This window comes from Mobula hypostoma, chromosome 3 (genome assembly GCF_963921235.1).
Source record: "Mobula hypostoma chromosome 3, sMobHyp1.1, whole genome shotgun sequence".
NCBI lineage: Eukaryota > Metazoa > Chordata > Chondrichthyes > Myliobatiformes > Myliobatidae > Mobula > Mobula hypostoma.
The window spans coordinates 173,914,827-173,939,708 of NC_086099.1; the positions used below are offsets into that span (position 1 = coordinate 173,914,827).

Here is a 24,882-nt window from a genome sequence, read left to right on the forward strand (position 1 = left end):
GGGGAATTTGGCGAGATTGAAAGTGGAGTGTGCGGCCATTGTTTCCTAATGGTAGAACACGAGCCCATGGTTGGCTTCATTACTCTTCACCGATTAAAGTGTCGAGTAAAGTTGAAATCGATGAGGATGAGAGTGGAATGTCAGTGGGTTTTCGGCGTCGTCTGCCTGTCTTTTACCAGTTTCCCCCCTCTGCTGCCGGAAGGAAGAGGTGCAGGTTTGATACCCACGTCACGGCTCATGGCTGTGGGACCCTGCAGTTTAATGGTTAATGTCCTCAGATCTAAACGCGCTCCACAGTTGTGAACTCCTTTCTGGAGGACTCTGCGACTCGTGCTCCAAGTTTTTCTGGTTACTCTTTTTTTGGCTATTTGCAGGATTTGATAGAGGCACTTCAGTGCGGAACTGGCTGTACAGCTGAGGCCTGCAGTCATCGACACAGTGCTAAAGTGAACTGACTTGGTGACGTTGGCTGTGATTCCTGGACTATTTCGGGGACTGCAGTTTGATGTTTAATATTGTGTGTTATTTGTTTGCTTTTTGCTGTTTGTGCGATTTGTTCTTTTTATGGGTCTTTGATGTTTTCTTTAAATGAGTTCCACGATATTTCCTTGTCTGTGGCTGCCTAAAGGAGGACAAATCTTAGATTTGTATACTGTATACATATTTGGATAATTTTTTTGGAAATGCATTTGAGAAAAATGAATTACTGCTCACTACTTCTTGTAATCCGATAAAACAATCTTTTCCCCAAAGGGCAATTGCTGAAAGCTTGACTTTAAAATTCACCTTTTCAGATAATGCAGGATTCCCCATGGACATTCACCTCAAAAACAAATGTAGCATTTTGGATACTGTTAAATGATAACTATTTCGGAGAAAGTAGACAGCAGCACCCAGGGTGGTGGCCACGATCAGCTCTGATGCTCAGAGCGGAAGGGTGACTTAATGAAAGCATGGATGGCTAGGTTAGTAAGTTTGCAGATGACACAATGATTGGTGTGGTTGTGGACAGTATAGAAACTTACCAAAGGACACAGTGGGATATAGATCAGATGCAATGCAGAAAGTGACAGGTAAGAGTTTAATCTGGACAAGAGAGCCATGTTGCACTTTGGGAAATCAGATAAAAAGGGCAAGTACACAGCTAATAGCAGGGCCCTTAAAGGGGTGCAGATGGATCTTGGAACCCAAGTCCACAGTTTCTAGAGAGTGACTGCTCACGTCAATAGAGTACAAAAGGTGGCATATGGCATATTTGCCTTTATTAATCAAGGTACTCAGTTCAAAAGTCAGGAAGTTATGTTCCAGCTTTATGAAACTCTGGTTAGGCCAGATCTGGATTATTGCATTCAATTCTTGTTTCATGATCGAAGGAAGAATGTGAGACTACGAAGAGGGTTCAGAAGAGGTTTACTGGATTGGAGGGCATGTGTTATAATGAGAGGTTGCACAAACTAGGATTGTTTTTATGCTGGAGCAATGGTGTCTGAAAGGAGACCTGATAGAAGTTTATAAAATAATGAGAGGCACAGACAGAGTAAACAGAGATTGAAATGTCTAATACTAGAGAGTATGCAAGTAAGGTGAAAGGGAGAAAGTTTGAAGGAAATGTGCAAGGCACAGAGGGTGGTGGGTACGTGAAATGCTCTGGTAGGGGTGGTGCTGGAGGTAAATAAGACAGAGGTGTATAGGAGGCTTTTAGATAGGCACATGAATGCAGGGACTGGAGAATGGAAGAATATGGAATATGCGCAAACAGAATGTGTCAATATCATAATTATTTGGTGCATCACTGTGAGCTGAAGAGCCTGTTCTCATGTTGTGTTCAAACAGACTTCACTTATGGAACAGAAAGTCTCAACATTCCAAAGAAAATACTATTTTGTTTTTTAAAATACACTTTTAAATGATGCAGAGTTTAGATGGAAACCAAATAGCAGTTTTACAAATTTTCTAGTCTTAAAATACAGCGGATTCTGGTTAATTGACCAGTACATTTTAGCCCAATTAATTCGCTGCTCCAATGAGCCAAAGTTGGATGGAAATAGTTAAAAGGGTATAAATAAAGACAAACAAGTAACAAGTTATATATTTGATTGTAATACATAACAAATTAGACCACTACCAATGGTACTACAGTACTATAAAACTGTGTATTGGCTCCTAATAGTTATCGACAGAGTTCGCATCCCATGTATATAATAAATAAAATCAGTGCAGAAACCTAGTGCAAATAATGAACTGCCTTCATAAAACACTATTGAAGAGTACATCCTCCAAATCCTCATTTTCATTGCAACATTCAAGATGATAATCAATATCTTTAAATTCATCATAGTTTCTCACTTATTGAAGTAGTGAAATTGTTTCATTTTCTCTCATGGCCATTCCTGGCATTTCCAAGCCTCAACGTTTGAAACCACAGTGAGCAAAAGTTTGGAATTGTCTTATGGCTTATTTCTCACCAACTCTCAGTGACAAAAACCACTGCTCCTTGAACTCAAATAGATGCAACTGACACTATTTAAAAAGTGTTCGCTCTAAACATGGGGTCGCAGCCAACAGCCATATAAGTGCAGGCGATTGACTCTAGTTATAACCCCTTCTGCAAGTCTCCTACCCCAATTAAGTGGCATAATGTCCCCAAATAAATGACGGGAATCCTGGCTGCTTTCTCAATTTGTTTTTGTTCTTTAAGAGTTGTCCCAAATAAGCCACTGCCTTGATTAACCAATGGCCCAATTAACCGGAAGCTATTGGAATAGAAGAATTGGATGATTTTGACATAATGTTAAACTCCAGAATTGATCGATCCAAAACAGATTCCAAACAGTGGTCAACCAATATTACACTGGTGGAAAATTTACAGTTAAGACTCCGTTTGGCCTTAATACATAATCCTTAATTGCTGTCTAAAGCCAATTAAAAACAATAACAATAACTTAAAATGTAAATCTATAAATAAAAAATAAAATTAAAGGTGATGCAGATTTGCGCCAAAGATAAATATTAAAATGCGTAAACATCTTTCCATTTTTGCTCCAATAAAATAAATGATAACTACAGGGCAAGAGAAAGAAGAGTGGAAAAAAACATATTATATTATACTTTTATCTGCACAGGGGTATACACAGAAGCAATATCCCATCTGTTTTGTTTGTTTCTGGGATCTTGGCCACACCAGCAAAGCGGTATTTATGTTATTTTGCACAGATACCTGAAGGATTTAAGACCATAAGACATAAGAAAAGAAGTAGGCCATTTGGCCCATCGAGTCTGCTCCACCATTCAATCACGGGCTGATCCAATTCTTCCAGTCATCCCCACTCCCTGCTTTCTCCCCATACCCTTTGATGCCCTGGCTAATCAAGAACCTATCTATCTCTGCCTTAAATACACCCAAGACTTGACCTCCACAGCCTCAATTTAGGAGATACAATCAAAATCTGGATTGAAATCAAGTGTCTGTAGACAAGAAAGGGGCAAAAGTCATTTTTCTGAAGGCAATAAATTAAGTTCTTAAAAACAAAACAACAACTGTTACAGCCATATTTCTGAATTCTGCCAGCAAATTATCAGATTCATCTGAATCCAGTTCACAATTTATCATATGGACAACGCAGAATGCTAGGCCATTGAGCTTCCATAAAGGAGAGTCAAGAAGTTCTGATTATCAGGAGGTATGTATTTAATACACTTGCCCAGCTACTTGACAGAACCTATTTACTGAACAGCCATCCACAACACAGAGCTTCACTACTGAGGATGGTTATATTAAACAAGCTGACGTCAGCAGATGCACATAAGTAAATATTTGAATCACAGAGCAGTAGAAAAAAAGTTACTTTTGCTTAATTCTGCTATTTATATATAAACTGGATGAATTAAATACTTTTGTCAAGTCTCATCTTTATCACAACAGTCATTAAATAAAAAGATAATCGTTCAAACTGGAATTCAGTTTTCACTATACAATTTTGCTAAAAATACTGCATGTTCACTATCTAAAATGCTATAGCCAGAACAGAAACTAATGCACACAAATAAAAATAACACAAATTTATATTTAAAATTTTGTTGGTATTTAATCTATCTACAAAGTAAACACCGTTAAAATTGAAATAAAATCTCAAATTTTCACTCTTGATATAATTACTCCAGTTACCATATTGTTCATTACTTCATGCACAGTTAAGATTCTGCTATCTATTTATTTTTGTCACATACATGAACCCCCTTTTTACCGGGCATTTCTGGAAATGCCACTCGTTAGCCCCTGGCTAACAACCACTGGACTTCACGGCAAGAAACCCACTTTTCTCAGGCTTCGTACCTCTAGGGTGTATACAACCTTGGCCCCGCCAGACTCCTGAGGTTGGGATGTCTCGCACACCCAAACCCCGGCTTGTGTGAATGCTGTGAGATTTACTGCAGCCCCATTGGCAAGAAATAACAGATCATAAACCGCATACAATGATAATGAGAGTATATTTATAAACGTTCGCCTAGCCAAAGAGTTAGTAAAGAACATAAAGATAAAAACAAAAAGGATGCATTATAATTAAACAGTCAATTGTGCACAAGTTGGAGCTCATCTTGAACTTCCTTGAAGCCATTCATCTGCACAGAGCACCTTGTACAACAGGGACAGCTTCCTCGGCCATCTTCCCTCCTGACTTCTCCTGGCTGCCGCCAAAAAAGATCCCGACCCACACCAAGTGTCTCTCACAAAAACCTCTTGGCCAATGTTCTCTAGAACCTTCTCCCAATTCCACCATCCTGATTGGCTGACACTACATTTCTTTGTTGAACAACAAAGCTCTTTATCCCAGTTCAAATCCAATCAGGCTGAAAGTAGAACAGACCACTCTTACAGAACGACTAAAATGAAATGCCTACAGTATAGCAGTAAAAATCTTAACCAGGGTGTTACACTCTGCTCCCCTCCCCTCCACCAAAAATAGTTATGCCCTTGTGACTTTGAAACTTACCAAGCCATCCTTAGTAACAGTTTTCAAAGGAATTTCATGAAGTCAGGACCTCCAATCCATTTGTGTATGGTAGTGACATCTCATTAAGGGGATAGATGCAACACTCTGTTCCCCCGGAGCATCATAGGCCAGGCTATCGGGGGCGGGGGGGGGGAGTTCCTGATGAGATCTCTTTATCCCATCTTCAGCTCCTCCAGCTTCAACCACCCCTTGTGACCCTCCATGTCTCCTCGAGGGTGTCCCACCCTGTCTATCACTCATGTCTTCTGGCGGCTCAGGTCCCCTTGCTCCATGACCAAATTTAATTTTTGTCAGTTTAAGCCAGTGCAGCCAACCATCCTCACCCTCCGCTGGTGCTCACCGGTGAGACCTCTCTCGAAAAGGGGTGTCCTCAGTTGCTCCAATAGAGAGGCAAGTACTCCTGGAGTAACCAACATCAGCCTCATCAGTAGACAAAGCATCTTCATGTAGCATCATCTTCTTAGTTAATCTTCTTTCCCATTCCTCAGACATTCCGGAAAATTCTGGGGTTCCTGTCACTCTAGCTACTCCTCCAGGACATAACATGACAAGTTTAGACTGGTGCACCACAGAGTTTCTCATTTCTACTCATCATTCTGCTTAGAAGAAACTTGCACTTTCTCAAAAGCAGCTCTGAACACAGGATGAATGGACAAGGTTTTCAAAAAGTTCTCTCCATTTCTCTCTTTACATGCTCCCAGGAGGCTTCCCACAACGGCAGCAGGGATTGTGTGTTGGTGCGATACAAAAAGAACCCTCGCAGCCAACAATAACTAACTCTCCGCAGATGCACTTCTGCATTTATCAACCAGTGATGTGTTAGTCAAAACGAGCTCAGAATTTAGATCAACAGCTGAAGAACTCAGTAGATCTACCACATCAGACAACTCCTTCCCCTGAATCCACAGAAACGAGAGCAACTTTTCTTTAAGGTCTACGCCCTCAGCTACAGGAAACTCAACTTCAAATCTGGCACCTTCACCAACACTCCACTCTTCTCTAAAAGTATGGACAGCCCATGGCCCTGCCTCTCTGAGTACTCCAAGGGCAACAGGCAGATCCTCTCCCGTTACATCAGTGCTAGTCTGAACTAACACTACATCCTTCCCCACCAATTCGTCAAACTGCCGTTCCATGACTGTGACTTTCACTAATCCTCTAACAGCACTCAAAATCTGATCAACAATTCATCTGGGCTACAGATATCCACCCCACTCAGAACACAAGCATTAGTTACAGGCAATCTTTTTGCATCGCACCAACACATAATCCCTGCGGCGTACATAACCTCGTACCCCGGACAGTAAGTAGTTTAACGCAGGCTTAAGTACAACCCCACTTAATCAATTCTTAGAGCAATCACACAGTGTTCAACAAACTCAATCCTGAACGATGCCCCCACAAGGAAACCCCTTTTTACTGGGCGTCTCTGGAAATGTGGCTCATTAGCCCCTCAGTAACAGCCACTGGACTCCGCGGCAAGAAACCCACCTTTCGTAAGCTTCCTACGTCTAGGGTACATATAACTTACATATAACTCTGGTCCCACCAAGCCCTGGCTTATGTGAATGCTGTGTGATTTACTGACCCCCCCCCCCCACAATCACCCATCGGCAATAAATAAGATTGTCCACTGCATACCAATGAATACCAATGAATTGATCCACTTGACCTGAAACAGGAGTGTGTGGGCCATGGCAGTCAAAGCTCAAACTGGGCATGGCACCTGATGATGATGACTCTGCATACAATTATAAAGTGAGTATATTTATGAACGTTAACCAACCAAATTTTATTAAAACAACAAGAAGGGACCATAGTAATTAAACAGTCAAATGTGCACTTAAGTTGGAGCTCAACTTGAACTTTTCTGTAACTCATACGCTGGGCCCTCAGACTGTGTGAAAGCACACACCACCTTCCAGATAGCGTTCAAAATCTATCTCAAACAAAAGGGTCTCCCATGGGAGTATTGGTCCTTCCTCCTTGCACAAAACACCTTGTGCAACAGGGACAGCATCCTTAGCCATCTTCCCTCCTGTCTTCTCCCAGCTCCCACTAAAAAAGGACCTCGACCCACACCAGTGTCCCTCACAAAAACTCTCCGCCCAGCATTCTCTAGAACCTTCTCCCAATTCCACCATCCTGATTAGCTGACACCAGATACCCAAGTTGAACAACAAAGCCCCTGATTTCAGCTCAAACCCAAACAGGCTGAAAGCAGAACAGACTGCTCTTACAGAACTGCAAAAATGAAATATGTACAGCATAGCGGTAAAAATCTTAACCATTCCATACAGTTAATGCAATACTTCTTTATTTTCAGTTGTATCGTCAGGAAAATAAGGATATTCACTTAAACCATATCCTTATTTAATTTGCTATTACTTCAACTTGTTTAACAATAAATCTATAATGACATTCTGTGCCTTAAAGAGAATTTTTAAAATTAAAATGCGACAAAGTGCAATATTACAACTGACGTACAAATTTGAAAGATCAAGGGAATGAAGAAGTGTCACCATGCAGTACGACTGCAATTTGCAATTCACACCAGTCTGAGTGAAATTATAAACTTCAAATTCAATTTCTAAAATAGAATTTAATCAAAGTTTTCTACAAATTCTTTTATTTTCATCTTTTATTCATGAACACTGACTAGAGTTTACCTATGAAAAGAATTCAGACATAAAGCAATTTTGGTTTCGTTTAAAATGCATAGGAGATTCAAGAGTAGATTGAGATTATTCCAGAGATTTTGCATCCCAATCCAACCTTTATTTTACTATAGACCATCAGTGCATTTTTCTAATTTGCTGAAAATTCTGGAAGCTCCAAGGGCTAAAATCTAGCTCACACGAAATCAAAGAGAATGCAAATACCTAATTTGGGCTCTGTTGAAGGAAGTGCATAATTCTAATTTAAAGCAATGTACAAGTAGTGTTAGCAATCAAGCCTTTAAAATCTCTGGATACATGTAAACAGAATATGAAAAGAAAACAGACAATTGCAGGTTTGGAATTTCAAAGCTACGCCAGAGAATGCACTCAGTATATTACGCAGCATCTGGGTAGTGAGAAACAAAAGATCAACCTCTGGTGAAAGAAAGATCTTTGATCTGAAATAGTCACTCAATATTGCTTTCCACAGATGTAGTCTGATCTGCTGACCAGTGTTTGCTGTTTTTTTTCCCGAGATTTTCTGCATCCGAGTTTCTCACTATTTCATGCCATCCATTCTGCAAAATGAAATGTTGCTTAATATCACATGGTTCTACATGGGCATAACTTGAGATTTTGACAGCTACTCCTTCCTAACCCATCCAGTTGAAATAATATGTAACTATTATGTATGTGTTTGTTATTTTATTAACATTAATATATTACCCCAATCATGTACTTTTTCTAAATTATGTGGGCTCAGTTTTTCACAGTGAACAATGTATTATAGCCATGTATTCCTCCTCAGTAATCTTTTCAAACCATCAATATTTACCACTGTGTAAGAGAACAAAAACTGAAAATGGTATTCTAAATTAGATCTAATCGCTGTCTTCTGCAAAAAATTTTCTTCATCTTGAGTAGTTAATAAAGATCAATGATGCTGACTTATTTCTACACTGCTTGTACAGGTTCCGAGGTGGCTCATGAGGCCAATAATCACACTGCAAGCTCTTCCATAGATTAGGTAGGGGCAACGAATAGAAGATCTGCAATTAATCTAAATTAATCACTACAGGTGGGCAATTTGTGATGAGATTCTCACAAGGCCTCTGTATGCTCCCAATGCATGGCTTCAGGATTCTCGGTACTATTCTAATTGCACCTTCTCTACTTTGAGAGGTCATATGCCAGAGATTTTCAGGCGTCATGGGGATGATGCACTTCTTCAAGGAGGTTTAGGCATATCCTTGAATTTTCTCCTCAGACCACCCAGTAATGCCTTTACATGACAGAGCTGTCCATTTCAAGAAATTGATGCAAAGAACATTAATGATATAAAGGACAAAAATTATTAAGGATTTGTGAGTGCTGTGGCAAACAAGTGGGGAAGTTCAGTATATGAATATGAAAGAGAGAAATTAAAGTGGGAGACATCTTTCCAATGTGACCTACCCACGACATTCATTCAAGCTGAAATTGCAGTCCAGCTACTTTAGATCTTTGCTGATTTCATGTAACCTGTAATAATGTGGTTAATCTAATGCATTAATTGTAGATTTTGCATATAAATTTGAATATTATTCATAGGTTCTGAATGGCACAGAAAGAATTTAAGTAGTATAAAGGGCCATTTCACAATAGCAGAAAACTGCAACAGAAATCATTTACAGAGAAACTAAAATACGTAAATCTAGCTACAAATGCATACAAGCAAATTGTTATTACTTTGCAAGGTATTTTGTATTTGTTAGTATTGATGTCATATTTTAATTCCTTCCATCTATTAACTTCACCCTGCCATTATTTTCCCACCTAACATTCACCATTCAAGAATTTTTAAAAAAAGGTTAGCTTTAAGTTTTTCATCTTGCCAACATTAGCAATGACTTCATAGTCCAAGATCATGCCCAAATTATATTGTATTTCTCAGCCAGCTTGCTCCTACTGTTGTAAAGAACTTCATTACCAAAATACGTTCAAAGCCTTCATTTGACCAAGACCACAAGACATAGGAGCAAAATTAGGCCACTCCACCCATCGAGTCTGCTCTGCCATTCTATCATCGCTGATTTATTATTCCTCTCAGCCCCATTCTCCTGCCTTTTCCCCATAATCATTGAAGCGCTGACTACCCAAGAACCACTCAATCTCCACTTTAAATATCAATAACTTGACCTCCACAGCTGCCTAAGGCAATCAATTCCACAGATTCACCACTCCCTGGCTAAAGAAATTCCTTCTCATCTCTGTTCTAAATGGATGTCCCTCTATTCTGAGGCTGTGCCCTCCGGTCATAGGCTCACCCACTATAGCAAACATCCTCTCCACATCCATTCTGTCTAGGCTTTCAATATTCAATAGATTTCAATAAGAACCCCTTCACTCTTCTAAACTTCAGGGAGTACAGGCCCAGAGCCATCAAGCACTCCTCATATATTAACCCTTTTATGCCTGGAAGCAATCTTGTGAACTTCCTCTTGACCTTCTCCAATGCCAGTACATCTTTTCTTAGATAAGGGCCTCAAAACTGCTCACAATCCTCCAAGTGTGGTCTGACCAATGCCTTATAAAGTCTCAGTATCATATCCTTGCCCTTATATTCTAGTCCTCTCAAAATGAATGCTAACATGGCATTTGCCTTCCTTATGACTGACTCAACCTGCAAGTTAACCTGTGGGAATCTTACACAAGGACTCCCAAGTCCTTTTGCTCCTCAGATTTTTGAATTTTCTGCCCATTTAGAAAATAGTCTGCACTATATTCCTTCTGCCACTTCTTTGCCTATTCTCCCAATCTGTCCAAGTTCTTCTGCAGACCGCCTGCTTCCTCAACACTACCTGCCCCTCCACCTATCTTTGTATCGTCTACAAACATGACCATAAAGCCATCATCTAAATCGTTGACATATAACAAGAAAAGAAATGGTCCCAATGCCAACCCCTGCAGAACACCACGTCATCAGCAGCCAACTACATAAAAACACCTTTATTCCAACTCTTTACCTCCTGCCAGTCAGCTAAACTTCTATCCATGTTAGCATCTTTCCTGAAATACCATGGGCTCTTATTTTTAAGCAGCCTCATATGCAGCATCTTGTGAAAGCCTTCTTTAAATGCAAGTGAACAACATCCACTGACTATCCTTTGTCTATCCTGCCTGTTAATTCCTCAAAGAATTCCAACAGATTTGTCAGGCAAGAATTTTGCTGAAGGAAACCATGCTGACTTTGGTCTACTTCATCATGTGCCTCCAAGTATCTGGGACCTCATCCTTAATAATATACACCAATATCCTCCCAACCATGGAGGTCAGGCTAACCGGCCTATAATTTCCTTACTTCTGCCTCCCTCCCTTTTTAAAGAGTGGAGTGACACTTGCAATTTTCTAGACCTCCAGAACCATCTCAGAATCTAGTGATTATTAAGAGATCATTACTAATGTCTAGACAATCTCTTCAGCTACCTCTTTCAGAACCCTGAGGTGTAAACCATCTGGTCCTGGTGACTTATCTATCTTCAGACCTTTCAGCTTCCCAAGCGCCCTCTCCTCTGTAATAACAACTACACTTACATCCGCCCCCAATACTCCTGTATTTATGGCATATTGCTAGTACTTTCCCCACTAAAGATGGACTCAAAATACTTATGAAGTTTGCCTGTTATTTCTTTGTCCCCCATTACTACCTTTCCAGCTTTATTTTCCAGCGATCCAATATCCAATCTTGCCTCTCTTTGATTCTTTATATATCCGAAAAAATTTTTGGTAATCTCTTTGATATTATTGGCTAGCTTACCTTCATATTTCATCTTTTCTCTACAAATGGTTTTTTAGATGCGCTCTTTTGGTTTTTAAAAGCTTCCCAATCCTCTAATTTCTCGCTATTTTTTGCTATATTATTTGCCGTCTCTTGCTTTTATGCTGTCTTTGACTTCCCTTGTCAGCCACAGTTGCCTCCTCCTCCCTTTACAATACTTCATCTTTGGGAAGTTTCTATCTAGCGACTTCGAAATTGCCCCCAGAAATACCAGCTCCTCTCTCATGCCTCTGTAATTCACTTTACTCCAGTGTAATACTGATACAGTACATCTGACTTTATCTTCTCCCTCTCGAACTGCAGGGTGAATTCTATCATATTATGATCACTGCCTCTTAAGAGTTCCTCTACCTTAACCTCCCTTATCAAATCTGGTATATTGCACAACACCCAATCCAAATTGCCTTTCCCCCAGTAAGCTCAACCACAAGCTGTTCTAAAAAGCCGTCTCATAGGCATACTACAAATTCTCTCTCTCGGGATCCAGCACCAACCTGATTTTTTGAATCTACCTGCATATTGAAATGCCCTATGACTATCATAATATTGCCCTTATGACATGCCTTTTTTATTTCCCATTGAAATTACATCCCACATCCTGGCGACTATTACTGACCTTTTAGAATTAATTCAAGAAACAAAATGTGTAAAGGATAAGCATATTTACAATATATCCATAAATATAGAAAATTCATTAATTCCCACAGAGCAAAAAGTGCATATTTATAAAAAGTACATCAAGAACATAAAATACAGGATTTCAGATCCATGCTAACAGTGAGAGACAGACAGACAGCATTGCAGGAACAATTACTTACTGAACTGGGACTAGAATGTCGCCTCAACTTTGGAGACTCTTTTCCACCAGAGGAGCTCTTGAAGTTAATACATGCATTGTTCTCAGAATGGACCCTTTTCACTTGACTTGTTGGCTTGTCAAATGGATCAAAACTGCTCTGAGTCCTTTGTACTCTGACTTTTCGGTCTTCAGGAATGGTATCCAATGGTTTGACAACTGAATCCACAGCCTGAGAATTTCTTGTCGACATCTTTTGAACGCATATCTGTGGAAAAATGCAGTCATAGTTATTCAATTAGAACTACTGTATTTTAGTATGTTAAATAATATTTTAACATAATATAGCATTTTAGTATGCTAAATGTTATTCTTTGCTTACTGGTCACTCCATTTTGTTCTAATACATTCATATTCTGGTACTACTGCTTAAAAGCAGCTTTGCACTACTAAAACCTTAATGGTCCTCCTGAGCCTCCTACAGTATAAAACATTAATAATTTATACTATCGGCTGCTGTGGAATAACAGGCTTCAATTACTCTTCCAGAATGCAGATCCAAACAATGCTAATGAGCAAAGCCCTGGTCTAGTGATAGGTTTGCATTCCAACAAATTAGGAAACATTGACTGCGCTACAGGCTTTGTCCAAAAACGATTCAAGTTTCAATTGTTAATATTTAAGAATAATGTTAAATCATGCATGATTTAACATGTTAAGCTGGTTTCATTCAACCGATAGTGTAACATTCTGTTATTCAATATGTACACTTGACAAGCACAAAGTACTATATCATGTAGATTTTATAAGATTAACATGCCAAAATTACTCAATGCAACTAATTGAAGATTTTATTTTGTTCTTGCAGTATACTTGTAATCAGAATCTCATTAAAGCTGTCATTCATTCTACCACATGGACCTGCTTCTGGTTATCAAACCAGTTGGTAGAGGCACTATCTTCGCTCCAGCGACCTGGATTCAAGTTCAGTGCTGTGTGGACTTTGCACTTTCTCCCTATCTCTGTATACATGTGTTGCAGCTGAATGGAATGCAGGGAGAATAAAATAGGTTAGAGTAGGATTCGTGTAAAATGGGTGTTGGATGATCCTGGTGGGTTAACAAGCCAGTTTCTGTGCTCTCTCTCAATGACTCTATTACTGATGTACACAGAGGCTAGAAATTCAACTAATTATGACACATATGTAAGGCTCCTTTTCATTGACTACAACTCTGCCTTTAATACCATCATTCCAAATAAGCTGATTCCTAAGCTCCAGAACCTGGGCCTTAGCACTCAGATCTACAGTTGGATCTTCAACTTCCTCACAGAAAGGACCCAGGCAGTAAAAATAGGGGACAAGCTCTCCTCTACAATCACTCTGAGCACCAGTGCCCCACAAGGCTGTGTACTCAGCCCCATGCTGTATTCACTGTACACCCATGATTGTGCAGCCAAGTTTCTATCGAACTTATATATTAAGTTTGCTGATGACACAATTGTAGGCCGTATCTCGGGTAATGATGAGTTTGAGTACAGAGAGGAAATTAAGAACCTGGTGGCATGGTGTGCAGACAATAACCTATCCCTCAACGTCAGCAAGATGAAGGAATTGGTTGTTGACTTCAGAAGGAGTAGCGGACCACAAGACCCCATCTACATCGGTGGTGTGCAGGTGGAACAGGTCAAAAGCTTTAAGTTCCTCGGGGTCAATATCACAAATGACCTAACTTGGTCCAACCAAGCAGAGTCCACTGCCAAGAAGGCCCACCAGCACCTTTACTTCCTGAGAAAGCTAAAGAAATTTGGCCTGTCCCCTAAAACCCCCACTAATTTTTATAGATGCATCATAGAAAGCATTCTTCTACAGTGCATCACAACCTAGTATGGAAGTTGTCCTGTCCAAGACTGGAAGAAGCTGCAGAAGATCGTGAACACAGCCCAGCACATCACACAAACCAATCTTCCCTCCTTGGACTCACTTTACACTGCACGCTGTCGGAGCAGTGCTGCCAGGATAATCAAGGACATGACCCACCCAGCCAACACACTTTTCATCCCTCTTCCCTCCAGGAGACGGCTCAGGATCTTGAAGACTCGTACGGCCAGATTTGGGAACAGCTTCTTTCCAACTGTGATAAGACTGCTGAACAGATCCTGACCCGGATCTGGGCCGTACCCTCCAAATATCCGGACCTGCCTCTCGGTTTTTTTGCACCACCTTACTTTCCCTTTTCTATTTTCTATTTATAATTTATAATTTAAATTTTTATTATATTTACTATCGATTTGTACTCCAGGGAGCATGAAGCGCAGAGTCAAATATCGCTGTGATGATTGTACGCTCTAGTATCAATTGTTTGGCGACAATAAAGTAATAATAATTATTATTATTATAGCGATATTTCCAGTTATGCAGCTGGAATTCCATTTTCTTTCCTGACTGAAACACAATAACTGTTTTCAGATAATTTCACATAATTCATGTATTTTGGCCAGACACAAAATGAGTGAGTGAGTGAGTGTCTCCTTGTGCCCTAAATGTGACTCCCGCATCAAGGGTCCACAGCTCATTTTCATTCACCATGTCATGCTCCTTTCAAAAAGACATGGATCAAGAACATGGAACTCAGACCAAGTTGTCCAAGACATTGGTCATTTCCTAAGGCAAGGAGGCCACCAACATCCAAATCACAACTGATACTCCCACTGCCTTTCATACTCCTAGTAAGTACTCCACTAGCCCACCACCCTTTAATATTTAAAGCTTAAATATCAACACAAAGACCCTTAAGTTTTCTCCTCCATCCCTGAATACACCTGCTCATCTTTTCACTACCACACCAATTATAGCACTATCCCTGATTATCTTTTCCTCACTGCCATCCTACACACAGATCATTTTCTTTCCAGTCATTTTTAACCCCAAGCACTAGCCCAAAGCAATCTTCTCCTTCCATTGTCCACACCTGTCCCTATACCCAACTCCCAAAGCATCTATACTCTCCCACAAAGCCCCCGCAGAATGAATTTGCTCCCGTTATTCTTGTATAATCCGCATCTACAAAAAGCAGCACCTAAGATCACTCTCTTGATCTCCACCATAACACTGGCTCCAAAGGGACTTTGGCAATTAACATTCCCTTAAATGAATCCATGAATTAGGCTCACAGTTAACAGATTTTCAAATACACAAATGGCCAACACTTAGTCATCTTTGCCCTGTTGCAATGTCTATTGGAATTTCTGGGCTAGATTCACACCTGAATGGCCTCGTCTTTGTACTCCAACATCATTAATTCTGGAATCTGACAATGATCTTTCTTTAATACTATCTTGTTTCTCCATACCTTCTGAACCTCCATAAAACAAGCCCAGCTGTTTCCATGCATCTGAATGAAGGGGCTCAACCTGAAACATCACCTGTTCATTTCCCTCCACAGATACTGCCTAACCCACTGAATTCCAACAACATTTTGTCTGGTGTTCACCCAAGTAACAGATACGACAAACAACAAAGGATTCCACACCATTTTCTGTGGCACACCATTAATCACAAGTCTCCAGTCTGAAACCCTCCACTGACATTTTCTGCATCTTACAACCAAGCTCATTTTGCATCCAATTTGCTAATTTACCCCAGATTTCTAGCATATTAGCTTACCAACCTGAGCTGAGACCTTGAGAGATCTATGGATCTTTACATAAAGATCTGTCACTTTGTTCCTTAATACTCCCAAGGGTATAGATCCTACCCTAACAGACCTTCGGAGGTAAAAACTCTGTGATTATCAAGATTAAATTCCACCTGCCATTGCTCTACTCTACCAACTGATAAATATTTTTCTGTAATCTAATTGATGAGGATATTAATGATGCAGTCTACATTAATCTCAGTTAGTTCAGTCACAAGGTCCCACATAGGGAACCGATACACAAAATTACATTGGATTCAATGCAAGTTAACCAATTGGATCAAAACTAGTTTGATAATTAGAAACAGAGTGACGGTTGGAAGGTTGCTTTTATAGTTGGAGGCCTGCAACCTGCAATGTATTACAGGTATCGATGTAGGGACCCTTGCTGTTTCTGATAGATAGATAGATAGATATACTTTATTAATCCCAAGGGAAATTTGGTTTCGTTACAGCTGCACCAACCAAGAATAGAGCGTAAATATAGCAATACAAAAAACCCCCAACAAATAAACAACAAAATGCAAACTATGCCAGATGGAAAATAAGTCCAGGACCAGTCTATTGGCTCAGGGTGCCTGACCCTCCATGGGAGGAGCTGCACGTTTGATGGCCACAGGCAGGAACGACCTCCCGTGCCGCCAAGTGTTGTATCACGGTGGAATGTGGCCGAAGTCCAACAGTAAAAAGTTCAATATCCAGTCTGCAGACACGTTCCTCGATCGTAATATGCCCCAGATTGCACCATCCGTTGTTAGCCAGAACAGTAAGCACCTCACTCCTTCACGCTTACCATTCTCAGTGCACTTCCGGTCAGGCGGAACGGTGTTACCCACTGAACTCCTCTTCTCCAAAAGTCTCTGTTGTCTCGACCCAGTCCTCTTTCCTCAGCTTTGTGATCCCCCTCTGCATCCTCTGTGTGTTTTCCTCCGGATTTCCGCAGGGGTGTCCGCTGCTCTGCTCGCTAAACCAGCCGGCATTTGCTAGTCTGTGGAATACAAAATGCGACCTTCCTTCTGTCCCGCGTGTTGGGATGTAACTATTTCCAGCGCTAAAGTTTCCAGCACGATACTGCACATTAATTATTTGATTATGAATGTGGGACGCTTCATTAGCAAGTTTGCATCTGGCACAAAAATTGGTATTGCCGGCCATGAGGAGAATAGTCCTAGGCTTGGGGTAGTAGATGATTAGGTGACACCAACCAAACCATGGCAGAATGAATTTATTCCCATGAGGTACAAGGTGATGCACTTATCCTGTCACAGCCTCCATTCATTCATTCATCCAATTGCTTCTTGTCCCAGGATCCACATTGCGATCATCTTTGCGTGGCCAAAACCACCATTTTCTACCTTCACATCAGTGCACAAGTTTACATTTGCTTTAGCTTGGCCGCAATGTTTATCCACATCTGGTCACCTCCAGACATCCCGCCTGTCCTCATTCTACCACCTTCCAGAAACCTGCGTCCATGTCTCAATATGCAACAAATCCATCAGATATTGACTTACATTGGGTCCCATTTAATTCTCATAACACTGTAAAATTTTTGTGTTTCTTTTAAATCCGGTACAATATGTTATGCCTCTCTAGCTTTAATTCCTCCCACTCTTTAAGAAATGTGCTCCCCGCTTTCTGGCCTGTTGCTTCCCCTCAATAATAAGTTGCTTCACCAGTCCTCACCTTACAAAGCTGAAGGCTGGAATTCTATCTCCAAAACTTGCAAGTTTAAAAGACCCCTTAAACCTGAGCCCTTGACAAAAGTTTTAAATATTTTTTTCTCCCATTTGTCTCAAAAATGCTACTAGGAATATCCTTTCGATATTTAGCCACTATAAATGACACTATATCGCAAATGTAATAGGTAGACAGATACAATGTTTTCCATGCACTCAAAGAACATGATAGCACTAAACAATCAAAAGACAATAAAGAGCAGAGAATGGGGGGGGGGTGAAGGACAGACAGAGAAGGGAAATAAAAGAGAAATAAAATGGAATGGACTAGATTACTTTGGCTATAAAAGAAGATGAGGTAAGATCACACACAAAATGCTGAGGAACTCAGCTGATCTAGCAAAATCTATGGAAAGGAGTAAACAGTCCATATTTCGGGCCGAGATCCTTCTTCAGAGAATGTTGTCTCTGGCCAAGGGTTAGATTTAACATTTTGAAAGGTTTAGATGTGGATTAATAGTCAAGAAAAGTTGATTAAAATAATTAATAGAATAACTTAGGAGTAAATGAAGAGAAATGTTTTCACCAGGAGGTTCATGGGCAGTTTGGCACTCACTCTCACAAAGAGTGATGGGACTAAAAGTCTTGAAAACATTTCAGAAGTATGTGGACACGTACAGAGTGCCATAATCCCCAAGAAATGAGGCAAGAACTAGAAAGTGGAATTAAGACTGGATACGTTTTTGTTTTGGTTGAGCAGTTTAAACTCATGGCAGGAAGTGAGCGTGAAAAGCATTATAAAAAGAGGAAAGAAAAGAAGATGTATTAAGTTATGAGATAGATAGAAGTTTTAATTTTAAGCCATCCTCTTGGAAATAGAGTGGGATTGGTTCACTTGCACCAAATTCTTCTTCATTGTCAATTGTGTTCACAGCAGATGCTCAAACCTGTTTCTAGGAATTTATATAATTAGGACGATAATGGACTACAAACTATTAAGTACCAATGTTCACATTGCTTTCAGCGAATTTAGTAGTTACTCTAATCTTTCAGGGGAAAATTGCATTCTGGTATAGAAAATGTAGACATCTGTGGTGTCTCACTGCAGTATTATTATCCCGTTAAGAGAGATAAATGAAAGAAAACAATGGAGAAAATGAGAAGGTACTCAGCAGACATTAACGTGTATAAGCATAATAAAAATGGATGTGAATACACAACCTTACTGCCTTTGGCAATGCAAATAGTGCACTGAATAACTAGAAGTTCCAATACTTTGCACCCATTGCCAGTTCTGATTGTTTTCCTTAACATATACTTTAAAGATCACAAATTTATTTCAATAAATCACATAAAGCTCAAAACCAGAACTGCCATTCAATTGAGGCTGACATTTGTTATTAGATGAGAAGGGTACTGAATAGCTCATAACGCCCAAGGGAGGAAGAGACAGCATCAAAAGGGAAAAGCAAATGAAAATGTGTAGCAAACCTGTGATGGAGGCATAGCATCGGAAATGAAAGCAGATTCACATTAGTGTTGAGTTTAAGAAAATCTACAATGTCAACAGCGGGAAGTCTATGATTCCCAGCCACACTCCACACCTCACCACAATCAACTAAATCAAAAAAGATAACTCAGTGTGTCAAACTGTCCTGTAAACAATCTGTTAGATGGCAGTGATATGATTGATGTGACTGATAGATCGCCGCAATGGGGCGGAGGCAAACTGCTCAGTTTAAAATTCATCACCACAGCTCTGTGACTTTCTGCCATGACCATACTCTTCCCTGAATAATAACGTGCCTCAGTTATAAGCACTGCAATTTACAAAATTACAAGCTGTGAAGTGAACTTCCAATTTTCAACTGTATAGCTGGCACTAATATGGGGGTTCAATGACAGTGAGCCAGATTTCATTTTCTTATTTTACCTCTTGAAGTGTTCAAATCTTTACAGCAGAGTTTCATCTGCATTCAACTGTAATATCTGCAGAGGTTGAGAACATCTCTTTGGCTCTAAGATACCTATTGTATGCAGTTCAGTGACATGTTCTCTTCCAAAACCAATTAGTGAGCTTACACAAGTCCACAGAATTATTTTCAATTGTTAATTATTATTTCTTAAATGCTTAATAAAATAAAAACCTGGGATCTAGTTACAAAAGGCAATAAAGGTCGCACATTTTTGGACCATAAACTGCAAAAGGAGAAAGTACTTTAGCAATGTACCACTTCCAAAATTAGACAACTGTCTTAAAATGCACTTGTTGCTTGAAATCACTTTTTTTTAATATACATTTAAGCATATGGGTGTCCCCCACTTTCCGAACGTTCGCTTTATGAAACCTCACTGTTACGAAAGACCTACATTAGTACCCTGTTTTCGCTAACAGGTGTTTTCACTGTTACGAAAAAAATCAGCGCGTGATAAAAGGCAGCGCACGCCCCGAGCAGCCGCTCTCCCCAGGATTCGGAACGGCATTGCTTTAACATGTGCCTGTGAGCAGCCGTTTGCAAGATGAGTTCTGAGGTATTGGAAAAGCCTGAAAGAGCTCGTAAGGGTGTTACACTTAGCGTAAAACTAGACATAATTAAGCGTTTTGATCGTGGTGAACGAAGTAAGGAAAACGTGCGTTTGGCTTGTGGAAGCTGAAGATGATGTTGAAGAGATTTTGACATCCCATGACCAAGAACTGATAGATGAAGAACTGATGCAATTGGAAGAGGAAAGGATAACAATCGAAACCGAATGCAGTAGCGAAATGAACGTGAAGCAACTGCATGAGATTTTCATTGCAATGATAAAGTATGACTTTAATTTTGAAAGGGTACGTCGGTTTAGGGGATATTTGCAGGATGGTTTGAGTCCTTACAAAGAACTGTATGATAGAAAAATGCGCGAAGCTCAGCAGTCAAGCAAGCCTTCCACATCAGCCACAGCAGACGACGAACCTCGACCTTCGACATCGAGGCCGGCAGTCATAGGAGAAGATGAGCCACCTGCTCTAATGGAAACAGATGACGAGATGACACCCCAGTGTCCCACCACCCCAACCCCCGGGCCACAGACAGATACCGATTTGCAGAGAATGCAGCGGTAGCCGGGAGGCACACAGCACATCTTTAAGAAAAAAGCCAAAATAAATATGCTAATTAATTAGGTGCCGCCCCACATGTAAATATCGGCCCAGATCAGAGGCAATGCAATCAGCAATCGGCACTGATCTGGGCCGACAATTACGTGTCGGGCAGCACCTAATTAATTAGTATGTTTATTTCGGCTTTTTTCTTAAAGATGTGCTGTGTGTCTCCCGGCTACCGCTGGACCCCTGCATGCTTCGCAGCAATGTATCGGTCGGCGGCCCGGAGGTTGGGGGCCACTGCACCACCCCAGCCTGCGACGACTCAGTCTAACATACCATCATCAGAGTGCTTGGCACTGTTTTCCCAATTCCGGTAAGTGATACTACACTGTACATACATTATTTCTACTTTATATCGGCTGTGTATTTTTACGTGTTATTTGGTATGATTTGGCAGCTTCATAGCTTAAAGGTTACTGGAGAGCACTTGCGCCATGTTTTTGCCAACAGCGCTTGCGTGAGATTTTCACCGGCGAACAGTGCCAGCAATGTTTGTGGAAAAGTATTTCTACTTCATATAGGCCGTGTATTTATCATATTATTTCTGCTTTTACTATATGTTAGTTATTTTAGGTTTTATGCATTATTTGGCATGATTTGATACGTTATTTTTGGGTCTGCGAACGCTCACAAAATTTTTCCCTATAAATAAATGGTAATTGCTTCTTCGCTTTACAACATTTCGACTTATGAACTGTTTCATAGGAACGCTCTACCTACGGATGGCGGGGGAAACCTGTAACAGAGAGAATTGGGATTGAATGCTCTTCATGGCAGTTTTCTCAACATAATAGTGTGCCTGATCTCGCTGGCTAATGCCGCAGATTTGAAAGGCAACCACTGGCATTTAGCCATTTAAAGGGAAGTTAGAACTCTCGTGGATGAGCTACAAGACGTTCAGAACAGAAAATCTACTGTTTGTAGAGCTGTGAATTAAGAAGCAAAGAATCCAAGTCTCTTGTATATAAAAAATATTTCAGTGTTTTCAAACATTCATATAAATTCTCCCCGCTGCCTTAACAGGGACAGAGTTCCCCTTGTCCTCAACTACCACTCCATGACCCTCTCTATGTTCAATACATCATTCTCTGTAACTTCTGCCATCATCACGGGACCCTACCACCAAACACATCTTCACCTTCCCCCACTCTCCACCTTACAGGGTTTGCTCCCTCTGTGATTCCCTTGTCTATCATCCCTCCACACTAATCTCCCCCTGGACAGGATCTCTTCAAGCAGAAATGCTACACCTGCCCATTCACTACCTCCAGAACCCCAAATGGTTCTTTCTAAGTGAGGCAACATTTCAACTGCATATCTGTTGGGGTTGTCTATTGTATCCAGTGCTCTTGATGTGGCCTCCTCTACATTGGTGAGTCCTGATGTAGACTGGAGGACAGCTTTGTCGAGCACCTCTGCTCCAGCCACAAAAAGCAGAATTTCCTGGTGGCCAACGATTTCAATACTTATCCTCATTCCTGTTCCAAAATGTCGGTTCATGGCCTCCTCTTCTGCCACGATGAGGCCGCTCTCAGGTTGTAGAAGCAACACATCTTATACCGTCTATGTAGCCTCCAACCTGATGGCACAAATATCAATTTCTCCAGCTTCCATTAATTTTTTCCCTTTTCTCTTCACTCTTCTTCATTTCCCCAATCTGGCCTCTTACCTCTTCTCCTCATCTGCCCATCACCTCCCCCAGTGCCCCTCCTCCTTCCCTTTCTCCCATGATCCACTCTCCACTTCTCAGATCTTTGTCTTTTCCGCTCATCACCTTCCAGCTTCTTAGTTCATTCCCCTCCCCTACCCACCAGTCCCGCCGAAGGGTTTCAGCCAGCAGCTTCGACTGTGCTCTTTTCCTAGATACCACCTGACCTGCTGAGTTCCTCCAGCATTTTGTGTGTGCTGCACGGGTTTCCATCATCCGCAGATTTTCTCTTGTTCACCTATCACCTCCCAGCTTCTTACTTCATCCACCCTCCCCCACCCACCTGGCTTCAGCTATCACCTTCCAACTTGTCCTCCTTCCCTTCCAACTACCTTCTTATTCTGGCATCTTCCCTTTTCTTTTCAGTCCTGATGAAGTGTCTCAGCCTGAAATGTTGAATGTTGATTCATTTCCACAGATGCTACCAGACACACAGTGTTCTGCCAGCATTTTGTGAGATTTGTTCTGGATTTCCAGCATCTGTAGGATCTCTCGTATTTATAAAAAAATTTGTTAAATTTAAATTTATTCTTTTATTTATTTTCTTCAATATAAATAGTTTATGAATGTCTGCCTCTTAAATTGCAGAAACAATAAATACTAAATTAAACCCTAATCTGCCAACCAGCAAAACTGCTGTCAAAGCTTTCAGATGTAGGGCTTCTTCACTACACCCGACTGCCTGCTGTCATCCAAACATTTAGGTCTGCAAGACAGAACCTCTGCATCCATGACAAGCAAATATGGGTATCAGAAGGCGATGAGTAGTGACTTCAACTCAACCTCTGAGTCGTGATCTCAAATGATCGGCAAGCCTTTTTAAAAAAAGAAGGAAAAAAAATATATATAGGCATCCGTTAGTCTCATGAGACCATGGATTTGCACCTTGGAAGGTTTCCAGGGCGCAGGCCTGGGCAAGGTTGTATGGACCAGCAGTTGCCCATGCCACGCCACCAATGTTGTCCAACGGAAGGGCACTAGGGCCGATACAGCTTGGCACCGATGTCGTCGCAGAACAATGTGTGGTTAAGTGCCTCGCTCAAGGACACAACACGCTGCCTCAGCTGAGGCTCGAACTAGCAACCTTCAGAACACTAGACCAACGCCTTAACCACTTGGCCATGTGCCAACACTTTAAAAATTGTAAGCCTTGTAATAGAGGCATCTGTTCACGGTGAAATATCTACTGTTTGAGAACAGAAGCCCTGTACCTATAATAAAAGTTTGGCACATATTCAATAAAAATATTAACAATACTCTCCTCACTAAGCAAGGATTACAATTCATATTAGTCATTTCAATTCCTTGAAAACCCCTGCAATGTACATTAAGATCATTAGTCATTTATAAAAAGGGAAGGATCAACAAGTATCACACATCCTTCCTATATGAGCACAAACCTCAAAAGCATTTCCTCTTATCTAAACCATCTCTTTCTCAAACTTTGATCTGCCTTTACTGTTCCCACAGCTGTGACCCTTCTCTGGATACACCTACCCAATTTTGTCTGAATGCTCACTTAATGTCAGTTTTGCTACCAACCACATCTCCGAAAGACATCAGTATTTTTGGGTGATTCATCTATAGCTGACCTGCCGTTTCTAACAGCTACACTACAATAGATTGATCATAGATTTCTTCTGCCTCTCTATTTTCAGCATGACATCTATTTTTTTCCATACAGTAGTAAGGAATAATTCTTCCAAGGAATAACTGTACAAGTCTTTGTACGTTTGTAAGTCCAGAAGAGGGAAATCGGTTAAAACAAATATGTTAAAAGCATTCAAACAAACTCTCTACTTATTTTGAAACCAAATATTATGGTTATTTTAAAACAACGGTGACAAATTTTCAGGATCATAATCAGTTTACAGAATCATAATCAGTTTTTAGAATCACTGGCACTTGTGAAATATGCTATTATGCAGCAGCAGTAAATTTTTTGAAACTATAAATTACAATAAGAAATACGGTGGATTCCCGTTAACTGGGAACATCAAGACCAGTGCATTTTGGCTGAATTAAGCGGCTGCCCCAATTAGCCAAAGTTTCGTGGAAATAGTTAAAAAGGATAAAAAAAACAGATAAGCTATCTTTTAACTGAGTAACAAATTATGTATTTAAATGAATACAGAACAACTTAGACTGCTACTACAGTACTATAAAACTGTGTATTAGTTCCGAATAGAGACTGATGGAGGAATTCATCGAGTGTACGCTGCCATGTATGGGGAGTCCTGACAGGAGTAGCACCTCTGGTGAGGGGGATTGCTGTATACATTCTGGGACAGCTCACTCATCTTTGGTCCCCACTGACCACTCAGCTCTCACCTGCGGCTCTGGGTAGCTGTTTGCATGCGACAGCGGTCA

General features: G+C 40.6%; 1 protein-coding gene across 3 annotated transcripts in view; it reads right to left on the reverse strand.

The window, feature by feature from the left end:
• Window positions 1-24,882, reverse strand: part of cdk14 (cyclin dependent kinase 14) — a 648,395-nt gene that overhangs the window by 470,656 nt on the left and 152,857 nt on the right. For all 3 annotated transcript variants that reach the window (XM_063044119.1, XM_063044121.1, XM_063044120.1), the window contains one exon: window positions 12,308-12,553. In XM_063044119.1, coding sequence (XP_062900189.1) covers window positions 12,308-12,553 — 246 coding nt within the window. The remainder of the gene's footprint in view (window positions 1-12,307; window positions 12,554-24,882) is intronic.